General features: G+C 38.2%; 1 protein-coding gene across 1 annotated transcript; it reads right to left on the bottom strand.

The window, feature by feature from the left end:
* Positions 1–4,301: 4,301 nt before the first annotated feature.
* Positions 4,302–16,059, bottom strand: LOC139732508 (uncharacterized protein MT2135-like). Its single transcript, XM_071643367.1, has 13 exons — positions 16,048–16,059; positions 14,790–14,852; positions 13,956–14,042; positions 12,801–12,836; positions 12,290–12,335; positions 11,831–11,967; positions 11,011–11,151; positions 9,333–9,470; positions 8,804–8,899; positions 8,243–8,319; positions 7,137–7,325; positions 5,195–5,381; positions 4,302–4,517 (listed from the first exon to the last, which is right to left on the bottom strand). The coding sequence occupies exons 1-13, from the start codon at positions 16,057–16,059 to the stop codon at positions 4,302–4,304; spliced, it is 1,425 nt and encodes a 474-aa protein (XP_071499468.1).
* Positions 16,060–16,263: the final 204 nt, after the last annotated feature.

Genomic DNA, 16,263 nt, shown 5'->3' with positions numbered 1-16,263 from the left:
CCCTCTATTGTTCAGGAAGGAATAGGTGAAAACTGGCAGTAGAGGAGTCCCGTTATATTATTCAGATTTTATGCAACAACCTAAGCACAACTGTATATGAGTAATGAATTAACGCGCAACAAAACTTTCGCAGGTGTCAGCAAAAAGTCATAAGTGATAAAGAACATTTCACAGGAATTATGAATTAGTCGCATCTCAAGTATCACCTTTTCAAGTAACTAAGCTTTTTAAATGTTAAAAAAAATTCGACAATTTCAGTGTATAAGCACGTGCCTCCGTCGATGTCCTCGCAGACTATCATGCGGAAAGTTTGGAAAATAAATATGTTGTTCAGCGTATCAAATCTTTCATCCCAAGTTTATTTTAGTATTTCTCTCTCTATCTCTTTCATTTGATTTATAATTAACATTCTTATCTACTTCTCTCTATCTCCCTTTCTGGCTCTTTTCTGTAAACGTGTATGTGTGTGCTAGCTGTTGCATTGAGTCACTGTTTAACCCTAATCAGGCTGGGCTTTTTTGGCTATGCTATATCTGGGGGGGGGGGGGGCGGATTCCGCCCCCCCCCCCCCTTCAGATCTCGCCTATGGAACGCGCGATCGCGCCGAAAATAGGCACACGCGACGCCCGCGACGTATTCTATCAAAATGTATGGTTGCTTTCTCCGAAAATATTTTCTTATATTTTATATTAATTAATTATTGTAATTTATGCATAAAATCAGTTTTGGGCTCTAAATCACTTATTAATGCTCCAATTAAGCTAATTTCTTTTTAAAAATGTTTCTTGTATCATTCTTCTGAGACATAGGATAAAAAAAATCTGTATCGAAATAAATTTCTTATGTATTATATTGTTTTTTTAATTTCTTATGTATTTCTTTGTTTTTTGACCTTTTGTTTTTGTTAGTTTTTTGGCCAAAATTTGTCACAGACATTTTTCGAAGCATTATTATGCTAAAATAAATTAATTTCGGCCATTCTAAGTGAAGATATGAATATTTATGTGAATTAATTGAAAAAACACAATTTGCATTGGATTTGTACACAAAATCACGTTTTGGAGCAATTTTGGGGTTGACAAATTTTTTTCGAACGGGCGTCGCGTCAAAACGGTACGTGCGGGCGCAACAATTTGGGTCTCAAAAGTTGCGCGATACTTGAAAGAAAAAAGTCATGAAACATCGCGGTGGGAGCTTATCGCGTTGCGAAGATATTGCGCGAAACGTCGGGGGGGGGGGGGGGGGGGGGCGGATTCCGCCCCCCAGCCTGATTAGGGTTAATTCTTTTAGTGATTTCTTAGTTTCTTCTTTTTTAATCCAAAAATCTAAAGCTCAAGAAATGGAAATGGTTTCATCAAATCGTTTTTCATCCTCATGATATACTTTTAAGTGTAAACTGAGAAATGTTGATATGTTTTTAGTTAAGATTTCTGTATTTTGGGTATAGATTAATTTTTGTATCGTACATATTAAGTGAATATGGTTTATGTTTCTTTTGATTAGGATGAATAAAACTAAGAAAAAAGTATTATAGATTATGTGAAGTACATAACTTTGAAATTCCAGAATGTGTGCATATCTTTATAAGTTTGTTGATTACCATTGATTGTCATAGTTTGTAATGTAACTATTATGCTTATGATTGGATTGGAACTAAGCTGAACTGAACTGAAGTGAACTGAACATAGTATTTAGACAGGTCGAATAAACACACTCTATGGGTTCATGTCCCAACCAAGGGACAAGCTAGTTTGCCTCTTATATAAAGGAGACTGCATAATGACCACAAACAATGAGTAATTGGCCAGAAATAAGATATGATGTAAGAATTCTTTATTTGTCTTGACGCATGATACAGAACCGACTCATCGTTCAAATGGACAGTTCAAACTAAGAGATGCAGCAATATTCAAGTATAGTTCTTATTTCTGAAAGTTTCCATCGCCGGACTAACATACACGAATGGACAGAAAGAGTACTGACTTTAATAGAAACAGAAATCAGTTATCAATAACATGCTCATATAATGGACCTACACATGCTCATACACTGCAAAAAGTCCGGTGTTAAATAGTGAACACCGATCTGGTGTTAAATTTTCGGTGCTCATTTATGGTGTTAAATTAACACCTCCGGGTGTCATTTCCAAATTTTAAACTGTTTTTTTTTAAGAGTTTCTTAGTAACTGCACTTCTTGTTGATTTTTAATTTAAACAAGACGATCAAGAATTTTACATTAAAATACTAGATTTTTGAAAAAATGTGAAAATAAATTTACACCAAAGTAACACCAGCTGGTGTGGTCCCTTATTGAAGCTGGACGGGTGTTAAACCATTGATATTAACACCAACAAATATCAAATCAACACCATGTGGTGTCATTTTTGAATTAACACCAGTACAGTGTCAAAATAACACCAGGTACAGTGTCAAATTAACACCACGAAGTGTCAGGTGAACACTTTTCAACACCATCACAGTGCATTTTTAACACCTGTGGGTGTGGTCCTTTATTGAAGTTTGAGCGGTGTTAGATTTAACACCCGTGGTGTTAAATCTAACACCGATGTTTTTACAGTGTATCAACCCGTTATGTATACATTGTGTAAATACATTCAAGATTCAAGATTCAAATTTATTTTCATTTCCATCAACAGAGAAATTATATACAATATATAAGCAAAACATATTTGTAATATTGCAAAAAAACATGAATACAAACTTGTATGGCTTATTTTCAAGAAATTTCCCCCGATAGATACATCATTCAAACGAAAAGTTACGGGACTCAGGCTCGGGATCGGGCTTGTCCATTTATCTACAAGACTTTTCGAGGCACTTTTCAGTGGTTTGAGGACAGTTAATAAGATTGCCACCTTTTTGTCGCTGGTGGCGCTCTTTAAATATCCACTTCACACTAGATCACCTCCACTTCAAAGGGAAGTTGACTCTGATAATCAGTGTCAAGGAAAACAAACAAAAATTATGAAAAAAAAAAACGATGAAAACGCTTTCCTGAAGATTGGGTCAGGAAAACAAAAGAAAACGGAAAGCTCACAAACTGTGGCCTGCCAACCACATCTTCACCAAGTTTTGTTGTTGTTGTTGTTGTTCTTTGTTTTAAAGGAATTCCAGCATGATATATTTTAACCTGTGCATCAACTTGTTATACAGACATCATGATTTAGCAATGATGATTCGTAACTTTGGACTTGCAGTTGATACCACTAGTTCAAATGTAAAGATGTGTATCTCACTACGTACAAGCCAAATGTAGAGTAATGGCACATTTCTTCATTTTTTCCCCCGCATAGTATAATCTCAACAGATACTAATATTTTGGTGTGTTGGGCATCTTATTTCATGACATTCTTGATATTTATCCATCCATAGTGGAACTTTCACCTTTCTATTTTGTGTGTGTGTGTGTAAAAAAAAAGAAGTCAAACTGGATGATAGAGCGGAGTCCCCTATTGACCGATTCTGTGACGCGCTATGTGTATTTTTAGCATAGGCGCAGCCATACTGGGTGTATCAGCAGACCCCCCCCCCCCTCCGCACTCCCCCACCCCTCTCCCTACATTAGCACGCGCGCAGAATGAAAAACTGCTTTAGCCAATGGGCGTCTCGTACTGAGTGCGCGAATGCTTGCTTAGTGCGCGAACCTTTGTTACAAGTGCGTGATAAACATGTTGCCCCGGGGTGGGGGAGAGCAGGGGGGGGGGGGGGGGGGGGGGTCGACTGATACACACCATGGCTGCGCCCTGTGCCGTAAAATGTCTGCTGCCCTCAACGAACCCGAATCGGTCACCCCTATAAGCGGGGATATGGCACCTACCTGCAGCTATAAGTGTGCGCACAATTTAATGATGCACTGGACAGAGTGGATCAGTGAAATTATTATTGCATGCGCGAGTATATTCAAACTTTGGAGCTGTTTAAACCCACGAGCGCAGCGAGTGGGTTCTAGACAGCTTCCAAAGTTAATTGAGAGCATCCGATTCTCACTGATCTACGAAATGGGCCTGTGCGTCATTTGTGTTATAAAATGGCCCCGTAAATTCATGAAATACAACCATTTTCTCCATCATGCTTCCGGTACACCTACAACACTATACAAGACTTCAGCCATGCGTTCGGATTTTACCGGGCGCATGACTCAATGTGGATCAGTTAAAAATCAATGCATGACGATTGACCAATCAGATTGCAGAGATTCTAAAGCAATTTTTATAACAAGGCATGACCACCGAACTAAAAACACAGTTCGGTGGGCATGATACACTTCACTCGTCACGACGTCACGTGAGAAAGAAAGGGTCAAAGACTGATGACGTCATAATCATCATTATCACCATCACCGTTATCATCAGCAGCATCACTGTGTGAGGAGCTACCAGGATACGTGCTGACCCGGTGGGGAGCGGAGGAGGAGCGGCCTCGGTGGGGAATCGACCGGTGAGCCAAGGCGAGTAGTTCAACCATACTGAGCCAGTCGTACTCATGGCTTCGATCAACTGCGTGGATGGAAAGAAACCGCGACATCACTAGTCAAAACTGTCATAATATAATAACATTCACAGACAAAACACAGAGATAAATACAATTTCGAAGATGCAGAGCGTTATTAATTAGTTTCATGGGCCTTTCGTATTGAATATTTTAAGGTATATTACTTCTACTATGTTACATTACTTTCTCTCTCTTTCTTCCCTTCAAATTATCGGAATATTTATTCTATGTCTGGTTTCACGGAAAGGAAACACAAACACATAACATTATAGCCTGTATAAATATGTTCACTTAAAATCTGTACTCCATGATTATTGTTAGAAATTATTCCCTGTTATCACTCTATTTCTCTAATCTCATTTCGCATCGTTTCTCCTTTTCATTATCTATGTTTTTGTTGGAAATGAAAAATGAATGAATGAATGAATGAATGAATGAATCTTTGTTATCATCATCATCAACTTTTTTCTTTTTCAGTTACTATTACTATCATTATAAACATTATCATTATTAACATTATTACTATCATCTTTAGCATCATCTTCATTATTAATATTACCATCACCATCACCATCCTTTTACTTAAAAGTATCACTATCAATATTTTCTGATAATTCCCTTTAAAATTGACATAGTAGACAGAAAAAGCATGAACATCAACCTATATGTGTCAAGGAGCCACCTTTTGCTGTTGGTATCCGTTATGCGGCACGCTGAACTTGTAGCCAATCGGACACAAGGGCTGTCTGACGTCATACGGCCACGTTCTCTCGCTGACCGTCCATTCCTCCGGGTTCGACGAACTTTCGCAGGCGTAGCTGAGCGAGCGTACGCAGTCTGGCGAGGTATACCATCGATGGTCGACGTGGCTGCATGATGACATTTTATGACAGTTTAAGTTCAACACCAATATATAGGATTATGTCACGCCAGAAGAGATCCTTGTCATTTGATCGGTTGTTTGACATTGATCATTCGGCCCATTTCACTATGACGTCATCATCCGTGCAATTTTGGATCGATACGATTTTTGCTCCATTGCATGCTCGCTAGTTGAGAGCCCGGGGACACTACGCGGGTTACGCGCTTGCGTTTGCAGTGTGTGTATGCGACAGCGCGCTATAGCGTAAAACGCTCATTGAGCACTCTCGCGATCTCAGATTTTCTCCTGTTTCTAAATTAATAAAACATCAAATGACGAGGATCTATTATAGGCGTTATGTAAAACAAATAATAAATGTTTTTCATTCGTGTAATGGACAGAATATTTCATTCGGTGAAAGATGAAATGTTTGATCCATTCAACGAGGCGCAGCCGAGTTGAATGGATCATTTCATCTTTCACCTCATGAAATATTCTGTCCATTGCACTCATAAACATTCATTATTTGTATGATATGTGATATGTGTAAAGTGATATAATCATATTTCTATGTAAATAATAATTGAACATCATATCTGACAACGTACGTGGATGTAGCGAGTGATCCTTAGTTTCGAACAACAGCTATAAAGGTGTGGGAAAAGTGCGATACCAGTGGCACTTTTCTGCTGCGTGGGGCAAATTATTAACTGCATTATAATTGCTGTGTTCCGCTTTGCAACTACTATTATGTACAACTACTTTTACCACTACTTCTACTACTCCTACTCTTTCTACTACTACTACTACTACTACTACTACAACTATTACTACTACTATATATTATAAAATGGGTTCAAGAATGTAGCCAATAGGAAGCGCTGAAATGAGACACACCTCCTTCCTTTACTTCAGTACAACTGCACTGCCTGTAATCCTATGGTAGATTGCCGATCGTCTGTGCGCGCGGCGGCTCCTTTGATGAATTGCATGCATACGCGTACGCGCTGTCAATCCTGTAAACAACTTCTAGTTCGGGCTGCCGGCCGGCCGGCCTGTCTTCCCTTGTGCATAACATACTGTATGTGGCGTACGTACGTATACTGTACTATACGTACACTTTGTACAGTACAGTAGACCAAGCGTTATGGGACCGGACGCGTACATGGAGTCACTTTGAAGAGCAAATCCAACGATTTAGCAGGTTAATTCTCACGCCGTTTTCAGAGTATGTTGTCTAGTAGGCCTATATGAGGAGTCTATATCAAGTCTTTAAGGTAAAGGGTGCATATTCTATGTAAAATAAGTAAGTTTTCATGCGGGTGTCCGGAAACCCAACCCCCCATTATACTTATACTGTATGTGCGGGACTTCCGCGAGTGCGACGTGCGTAAAAGTTTGGGACGAACATCTTCGGACGTCTTGACCCACAAAGGTACGTCAAAAACGCTCAAAATGATGTTAGTTTTCGAATTTTCGACCCATTTTATAAAACAAATGATGCACAGGATTATTTCGTGCTCTATCCTGTGCATCATTTGTATACTACTACTACAACTACTATACAACTGCTACTACTAATGATATTACTATTCATATTACTATCGACACTGACATTACATCTACTGCGTTAAACAACTATAATATTAACAGAAGCACAAAGAAGAACACACATCCACATACATACCCACCCACCCATACACATATACACACACACTTTTCAATTCATACAGCATGATCTCATTTCCTGCATTATATTCACCTGAGCATGATACAGGAGTCTTCATCGAGCTCCAGACTTGGTTCCCCCTTGGCCCAGGTGAAGACAGCGGTCTCCATGAGTTGTGGGCTGACCATGTCAGTGGCCGGCAGGTTGATTCGACATTTCACCATCTCCGAAAGATCCGTGATCACTCCGACTCTCGTAGGTCCGTCGTAGATGGCATCCAGTCTAAAAGTAGGAAGGTAGTAAAGTAAAAGTTTGCAGTCTATTATATCTTTAAATAACCTTAAAATACAATTTTCAGTGCAGTGGCGGATCGAGGAGTGGGGGGGGGGGGGGGGGCGGGCCGGGGGGCGGGCCGGCTGCGTGCCCCTCTTTATTTTTTGTTGAAACAAAATGAATAAAAAACAAGGGGGCGCGTGTGCCCCCTTTAATTTTGATAAGGCGTCTTCCCTTCACAGAATTCCTGGATCCGATATTAAATACTGTATGTCATAATCACATGATTTCCAAATTAGACAAGGTGCTGTCATCATCGCTTTATAAGTTTCCCAAATGACCTGCACAAAAACCTTCACTCTATGTTTTTGTTTTCAAACATGAAAATGTTTAGAGACATTTTTCACATCGATTATTAATGTTGTGTTGCTCCAACCTGACAATGATGTCTACAACAAGAAATGAATTTAAAATTGCAGAATTCTTGACTTAACGCATATCTGTGAAAGGAGAATCTCTGTCTCTTCCAAAAAAGCCAAATCTACTTACGCTTTCCTGTTTGTCATTGGTCATTATCAACGAACTCTTACTCCTTATTATACTACAAAACGATGACCACCTACGATCAAGGTGAAAGCGATGATTATTATGCTATTAACGTTGTTTATGATGGTAATGATAATAATGATGATGATGATGATTTTGATAATAATAATGATGATAACGATAACAATACTTGATAATGATAAGAAGGAGGAGAATAAGATAAAGAAGATGATGAATACTCATGATTATCATTGTTATTATCACTGTCAATATGATCATCAGTCTTGAATGTTACGTCTTTATCTGTTATCATCATGATCATCATTGTTACAATCTTATCATGATTTCTATCTTCTGGGGGTTTCCCCCTCAAAACTTACACGTAGTGCGTGGCGTCGCTGCGAAAGCGGCGGCAGTTTGTGCTGTTCTTCCCGCCACACTGTGGGTACGACGTAAACTGCAAACGAGCAGACAGTGTTTATGAACAAACATATATCTAGTAGCAACATTTCGATTATGAAATTCGTGTCCTACCGAATTCTTTTTTTTTTAATTCCTACCGAATTCTTAATAACCCAACCTCTCTATTTTCTCTCTTTTTGTAACTGGCAGACGGAATATCATCAAGTTATCCCCCTCCCTCTGAAGCCAGCCACTATTTCATGATTATGCTGTCTCCGTGTGACTAATTTTACATACCATGTTTATCATTTTGTATTGGTTTCGAAGTGCTGTTAGAAATCTTTGATCAAGGGCATTATATATTTTATGCATTTTCTTAATAACTTTGAAAGCGTCAGTGTCACGTTTATCGAAATTTCATCCCTGCTTTATGACAAATGCTTTACACCTGACTTCTTTTAAAGAAAAGAAGACCCAATAGAAATGGAAAAACTATTGTAATTAAAAGATAAATATATGAGTTGGCTTAATCTACTTACTTCTTTCGCCCCGGCCGACTGGCAGCCTTTGACGTGCAGGTATTTTCCCTGGTGGGTCATATCGGGATTCCCGACAACAACCACCCTTTTTCCATCCTGGAGAAAAGAAATCAATGAGGTCAATCAAAGTATACCATGCAGCATGTGATGAAAGTTCAATTTGTCAGTAATAAAATCTGCAATGGCGCTCAGTTCAATGTAAAATATTAAGGTAGTAGAAGATGGTCCCGAAAGAATCACATTGATCATCTTTTTGGTGATCGTATCAACTGCCATGAATTTTACCCGCAACTATATTCAAACTTTCCTTCATTACTTTTATAGTCGATGACGTCATCATAAAAAGGGGCCTACGAATCCAAAACTTCACATTGCAACCAACACTTTAAGCGGCACACTCATGTTGTAATGTTGGACAGTGTTCAGTGTATCATATTCAGCATTTTAGAAGACAGATTGCCACGCATACGTGTTTCTTTGTTGTTTGGTCTGTTTGTTCAGGGAGGCTCACCTCCCTGGTTTGTTTTACCTCTCTCATCCTCCGTAGTGTCGGCCAGACTCCTCCATAAGTATCCCGGAGATCGGCGGGACTCAAGATACGATCATGACCCAGATATCTCTCCAGAGGACCGTTCACCTCGGCGTCATGACCCTGATCGAACTTCTCCTGCGTATCGGGAGCGATGACAAGAAAACACATTTGGCTTCATCTTAGGCATAAGCCCTAATAAGTTATTTAATCACACGACAGCCTTGGCATAACAATATTAATATTGCCTAATAATGTATAGTTCCACATGAATTGGACACTTCTTCATACTGAAGAGTTGTCACGTGTACACACTCAGAAAAAAAAATAGGCACACGTTACACTGAACACTCACGTAAGAAGAGACTTTGATGCACGCGCGCACACACACACCTACACACACACACACGCACTAAAATCTAAATTTATGTAACCAAACTCGTGTGACTGCGGGTTGTCACGCATAAAAGTCGACAGTTTTAATATGTTGACGTGCAAACTGGTAGAGTTTGCATTGAAGTGTTGATACTTGGATTTTTAGAGTTTACCCATAGGCCTTATAACAAGTTTAAAGCCACAAACTTCTGCTGTACTTTAACTGCTGGAACCTCTTCCACCTCTTCGAAGAATTTTATTGAAAGCGTTGTTTTGGATAATAGAATGGCTTTCGTTTGAATGTTGTTAGTGTCACTGTACAGCCAAAGTGATAGACCTACTTTTTTTTAATAGGGGGGGGGGGGGCGAATGTTAGATATTGCCACAGTCCTCCCCCCCCCCCCGTGTCAAAAGCCATTCTACAATAATGAGGCGCAGATTTATGACTGAATTCAGTAATACGATCTTCGAAAATTCCTTTATTTCATTCATTAAAGTTCTGAACCACACTTGCTTATCATACTGTTATAGTTACAGAAAAGTGTAGTCTTGTATAGGTTCAGTGATCACGGATTATACTCCCATAGAATATATACTATACATACAAAGAATTAATTTCCCAAAGCAGGTAAAAAGTTTAATGACCCATAATCATTTTAGATGCCTATTGCACAGTTATGTTATGTATAAACATGTTTGAATATGCGTGTCACCTATATAATACTTCATAGCAGGTAAAAAGACTACTGAATAACAGTAAGCCTGAAAAATAAGTCGGTAATTCTCTAAACTAGACATCTACAGTACTCTCTAAAAAATGTCGAGTGAAAATATTCACTCTTAAAGAAGTGAATACACAAAAAAGTGAATTTAGAGTGAAATTAAAGTGAATTTCGATTGAAAATGTTCATTTTCACTCGTTTTAGAGTGACCTCAGGGATCACTCCAAAATCTTCGAGTGATCCTTGAGGTCACTCCAAAATGAGTGAAAATGAAAATTTTCACTCAAAATTCACTCCAATTTCACTCTAAATTCACTCTTTTTTGTATTCACTCCTTTAAGAGTGAATATTTTCACTCGATTGTTTTTAGAGAGTAAGGAAATGAATTTCATTACTTTTTCACATAAAAACTGCAACATGAAAAAAAAAAAATCCAATGTCCTTATATATTCATTCTACATAATAGTCTATCACCTCTACACATCGTTTCGGGTCTTTTTTTTTTCTCTCTCTCGTTTATTGTTTTGTTTTGTTTTATTTGTTGTTGTTGGTTTTTTTTTTTGTTACTTGATTTCTCTTACGTCTAATCGAATCTTGACGAATTCTTCTTCATTCCCTGGCTGGTCGAGCCATTGCCCGATGTCAGCTATGACGTCAGAGAAGAGAACATTGAACTCTCCGCACCCAATGGCCAACGGTGTACCCAGATGAGCGATCCGCATCTATACGGGAATTCCCCCAAAATGACGGCATGTCACACAATGGACAATATTGCCAGTGATTGCGACGCTCGCTAGACGCTTGAAATCACAATGGATGTTTTTTTTTATTTTTTTTATTTTGTCTGCATTGAATGAGAAGTTGTTGATTTTTTCTTCGCTTGCATCCCGAGCGTAAAGGCCGAATGAAGCGTTACATGAGATAAAACAAAAACAAAAAACAAACTAATGCTAGACAGTTTAACTCCTGTCACTCAAGTTGACTACCGTGAGGGAAAAAAAACCACAAAAATTCTGGATTTCCTTTTTATTCGAAAGGATGGAGCAGAATCTCCAACACCAATAAAATTAAAACGTGTTGAGTTAGTATGACTGAAAGGGAATTAACATGACATTGTGTTAAATTGGAACGATGTAAATGATGTTTGTGATTAATCTCAGTAAGTCCTATATTACCCAGTTTGAAATCAACCTTTGAATACCGAAGTGTGAAATAGTTATGCATTATAATGTGCAAAATGTATTCATGTGCACCGTACAGAGCATGTACGATTTGTGTCTTCCCTTCATTTACTCATATTTTCTAGTGTTGAAACGTGGCAAGCTTCTATCCACATCAAAGGGTAATGGTGAATGATTCAAAGGTACATAACATGCTGGAAAAAAAAAAGTTGTCACTTACTGCGTCTGCGCACCACCATATATCGATGGATACCGCCCTCACGCCCATATTCAATATGTCGACGATACTGAACTCGTGATTGGCTAACCCAAGACACAGCTCGTCGTAAGGCGGGGGCCAGTGACACGTGTCGAGCGCTGTAGATTTTTAAAACAAGACGCAAGTACGATTTGATAAATATTCCAATAAATGTTAACTTTGACCTTGCTCAAAATGGAACAGTGAAAACAAAGTTTCATTATGATCTGATCTACAAAGTTAAGAAATCATTTTCGTATATTCTTTAAAACAGATAACATTCAGATCACGCAGGGCCTACGCAAATATAGTGATAATATCATTGCCTCATAAATACACTGTAATTAGTTTGTAAAGGTTTAAGTTCTGTAATCTTTCTGGCATATTAACCAGCAAGTTAAGATATTGTACATGGTCCACTTGGGCAATATTTCCTATTACCTCCGTAAGCAGGCCCATACGCCCTGTTGTTGAAAGCGTTGTGCGACTAAAGAAAAAGAAGACAAACAAAACACTAAATATCACATCTTAAAGTCATGTTTATTTTATCTACAGTAAGATGTGAAAGAGAATGAATTGAATAAAGATGCTCACTCGAATCACCATTTAGTGGATCGTAAATTTTAGCTAAAAGCACTGCTGTTTGGTCACGAAAAACGTTTAGCCACCTTAATATACACACAGTGCTAGTATTATACGATATATTATGCACTTACAGGAAGTATCATACAGATATTTGTTGGCATAATGAATTTAACATATTCTTTGCCATTAAATACCTGCGTAACTATGTCACACTGAGTAGAATCACGATACAATGTACTTGGAATGAACTGCTATCCCCCGTCCGAACCCGTATTTAGAGTCCTTTACACCAACACGGCCCATCCCAGCATGATCATGATGATAGTGATGTTCGAGTAAAAATTCAAATGTAACGTAAATCACTTACATCAAATATTTGCATGTCGGGAATCGGCATATCCACCTATTGAAATGAAAGAAAAAAAGCACTAGTCTATTGTACCTCGGTGGACTCGCATTATTGACCATACATCCTCCAGTTCACAAACACACTGGGACTGACAGGAAGACAAGTGAAGGGATTTTGAAGCATTAAAACAAAATGTAAATCAGAAAGAAAACAAAAATGCATAATAAATTAAAGTCACTTTTTTTGTGTGTGTATACAAACATATGATATTCTCCTCAGGATCACACACACACACACACACACACACACACACTTTTTTTATAAAATTTCATTTTTGGATCCCCTCCCATAACACCGAAATGTACATCTCTCCACTCTAGATTTCCAAGATCTGCCATCTCAAACCTATCTATCACTTTCTGCCACAAATTCTTAACATACACATAATCCCAAAATAAATGTTTTTATGTTTCTACCGATTGCTCACAAAAAGAACACCGGCTATTTGCAACGAAACCAAACTCAAAAAGATTTTCCTTTGTATAAACAACTCCATGTAATAATCTATACTGAAATTCCCTGAGTTTCACACACACATACACACACACACACACACACACACACACACTCACAAAAACAAGACCGACCACTTCCAGAGCCAAAGTAAATAGTTACTATACATTGTTTAGGCCTATATCAAAGACAAGACCCTCATGCATATAGTTTTGTTGTCAACCCTGGCAGTCGGAAACATGCAGAGCCTCGTATTCGACCTACATCTTCTTGCTCGTCTTGAAACCACTACGGTGGCAGGTGCTTTGGCAAAGAATTTGGTACACTATGGATCACACAAAATTTAAAGTGATAACAAACAGAAGAATTCTCGACGTGAAAGATGTGTGAACATCAAGTACACAGAGTATTTGATTTTGGTGCCATTGTCCTCCAACTGTTAATGATAAACGCCGTAAATTTCAACCAACAACAACAACAACAACAACAACAACAACAACAACGCCTATGTGCCCGATGGGAGCAGGCAATTAAACCTTAGAAGTTGATAAAAACATACACAAAAAACAAACAAACAGACCGGCAGACACACACAACAAAGCACCACCCCCCCCCCAAAAAAAAAAAATGTAAAGGGAGAGTATTATGAAACACGCTTACCTGTAATTCTCGCTGTGTTTTCAAAGCGAATTGCAGCCATGTGTCAATCTTTAGTGTGCCTTTTCCGCATCTCCCGTAGTCATCACACTATTTGGGAGGTGAAAACAAAGCAATATGTATTAATCAGTCCTGTAATCAAACGTGAAGCTACCTCTCAACCAGAACTTTATTGTATTCTCAAGCCAAACAAACAACAAAAATAAAGTAAATATTTATGACGTCTTAGTTGATTGTGAGCAAATAATCAGAAAGCCCGATGAGGCGTTAGAGTATTAAACTATCTTGCCCATTATTCTGTCTGGATTTCCAAAACTGATCTTCATCTCTTTTACACCAGACACTGAAACATTACGTATAAGATCATATTATAGTGTATATACACCGGCGCATGTAAGCAAAATGTGAGTGTTTAACTTTCACCTTTACATAACCCTTACTATCATAATTATTCACTAGTACTGCTAAAGAACATTATCTAAAGTAAGTTCACGACTTTGGCCTACCAATATCGGTTCCATTATCATGTCAATAATCAAAGAAGATATTTACGATAGGTAACGAAGATTAGATAAGATAAGATGATGGTAATCATAAGAGATGGTGGTAATGATTGATAGATAAGAAGATGCTCATCATTAACATTGCCACCATTAGCATTATTCTTAAAGAAACCTTCCTTCATGAAAAGCATGAGTGCGGATCGATAAGAGAAAATGACAATGACAAGGACAGGGTCAACCTAGGCATATACAAGACGGGGATTTAATGAATAATCCTGTTCACCTTAACAGCTCAAAGGTTAATGTTACGAATCACACGCAAAAAAAGTCTCACCTCACAGTCGACATCTGCACTCAATCCACGACAACCAGCTCCCGTGCATCGTTGGATCGACGTCTTTAAAAAAAAAATGTGAAAATTGCTGGGACTTCTTGTAGGAATAAAGAATAATCATGCTTCATGGAACTAAATATCTCTTGGTGAGCCTCAGCCGGTCGTCTAATTTACATTGATCATTACATCTTCAAACTGACATTACTATAACCTTTATATTATCATGAGAGTATCATAATTCAGTATCAGTATAATATAATATATAATATCAGTATAATATCAGTATACCCTGAAGTTCTTTGTGTTTATAACCCCATTTATGTATACTTCAACTCCATTATAGTAAGGCCAGATATAGGATGAGAAAATAATGTGTTCACTGCAAAATCGGTATTATAAAAGACACTTATATTAAGTCATCATCATTCATTCATGCATAAAATATATAATACACAAAGCGGTTTGGAATTATTTTTTGTTAGCTCACAGTCACTTATTCAGACACCTTGTCTAGTGGAGATCTTTGAGTGCTGTATAATGCGTTACATCTGACGTCAGGCATTGTATTATCTACGCAGCGTAAAAGTTTCGCGTCAAAATATCAAAGCTTTTGCAGCTCTTTTATAAAGAGGAGTTGGTCACTTGGTCGTAATTTGGCAAAAAGGTGCATGTCAGAAAAATATCATGTTTTGGGTTTTTACCATTTGGGGGGTTTTCGATGCCGAAATTTTCATGTGACAAACTTTCGTAAGTCATCGAGCCTTTGTTTCCGAGATATTTGGGACTATCTCTGTATCATTTTATCAGTTTTCCTGCTTTTGATTTGGCAAAAAGGTGTATCTCTATACATACACCTTTTTGCCAACTTAAATGCACGATTTCTCACGGTGTATGTGAAAATACACCTTTTTGCCAAAATAGCGTGGGTTGCAGTCCCCGAAAACGTGGTTTGGCAAAAAAAAGGTGTATGTCTCTAAAAGTGCTAATTTCTGAAGTATTTTTTAAAGTTTGATGCAAGAAAATTATCAGGAAATGAAATTAGAAGTGTATACTAAATCCTGGAATCAAATCCGAGCGCTGCACAGTTTAGATGGCTTCTACGATCAAGGAAACTGCCAAAACTTTTAAGTCGATTTTCTCGGCTTTGTAGTTGCTGTAAAACGGCAGACATACACCTTTTTGCCAAAACACGAAGTCATGAAGTCATATATTTGTCACTAATTCAGACCTTATACATTATATCATCATTATTCCTCACTTCCAGCCCCATGGCTGAAACCACAGCATGTGCTCTACAAAAGTTGATAGTCGGAACACTCACCAGCATTAGAAATGTCGATATTAGGGTCGACCGCCAGTACATCGTTGCAAGGATTTTGACGAGACGAATTATTTCGAGGGAAATGCGATACTCGCCTAAACGGCAGGGACTAGGCGCTAATTTTTGACACACGGCTTTTTGTAAATAGTTATC

Source organism: Diadema antillarum, unplaced genomic scaffold, assembly GCF_040938485.1.
Source record: "Diadema antillarum isolate AM-2024a unplaced genomic scaffold, OU_Dant_1.0 seq00000429_RagTag, whole genome shotgun sequence".
NCBI lineage: Eukaryota > Metazoa > Echinodermata > Echinoidea > Diadematoida > Diadematidae > Diadema > Diadema antillarum.
Note: the sequence above shows the minus strand (reverse complement) of the source record. Positions and strands in the feature narration are given on the sequence as shown.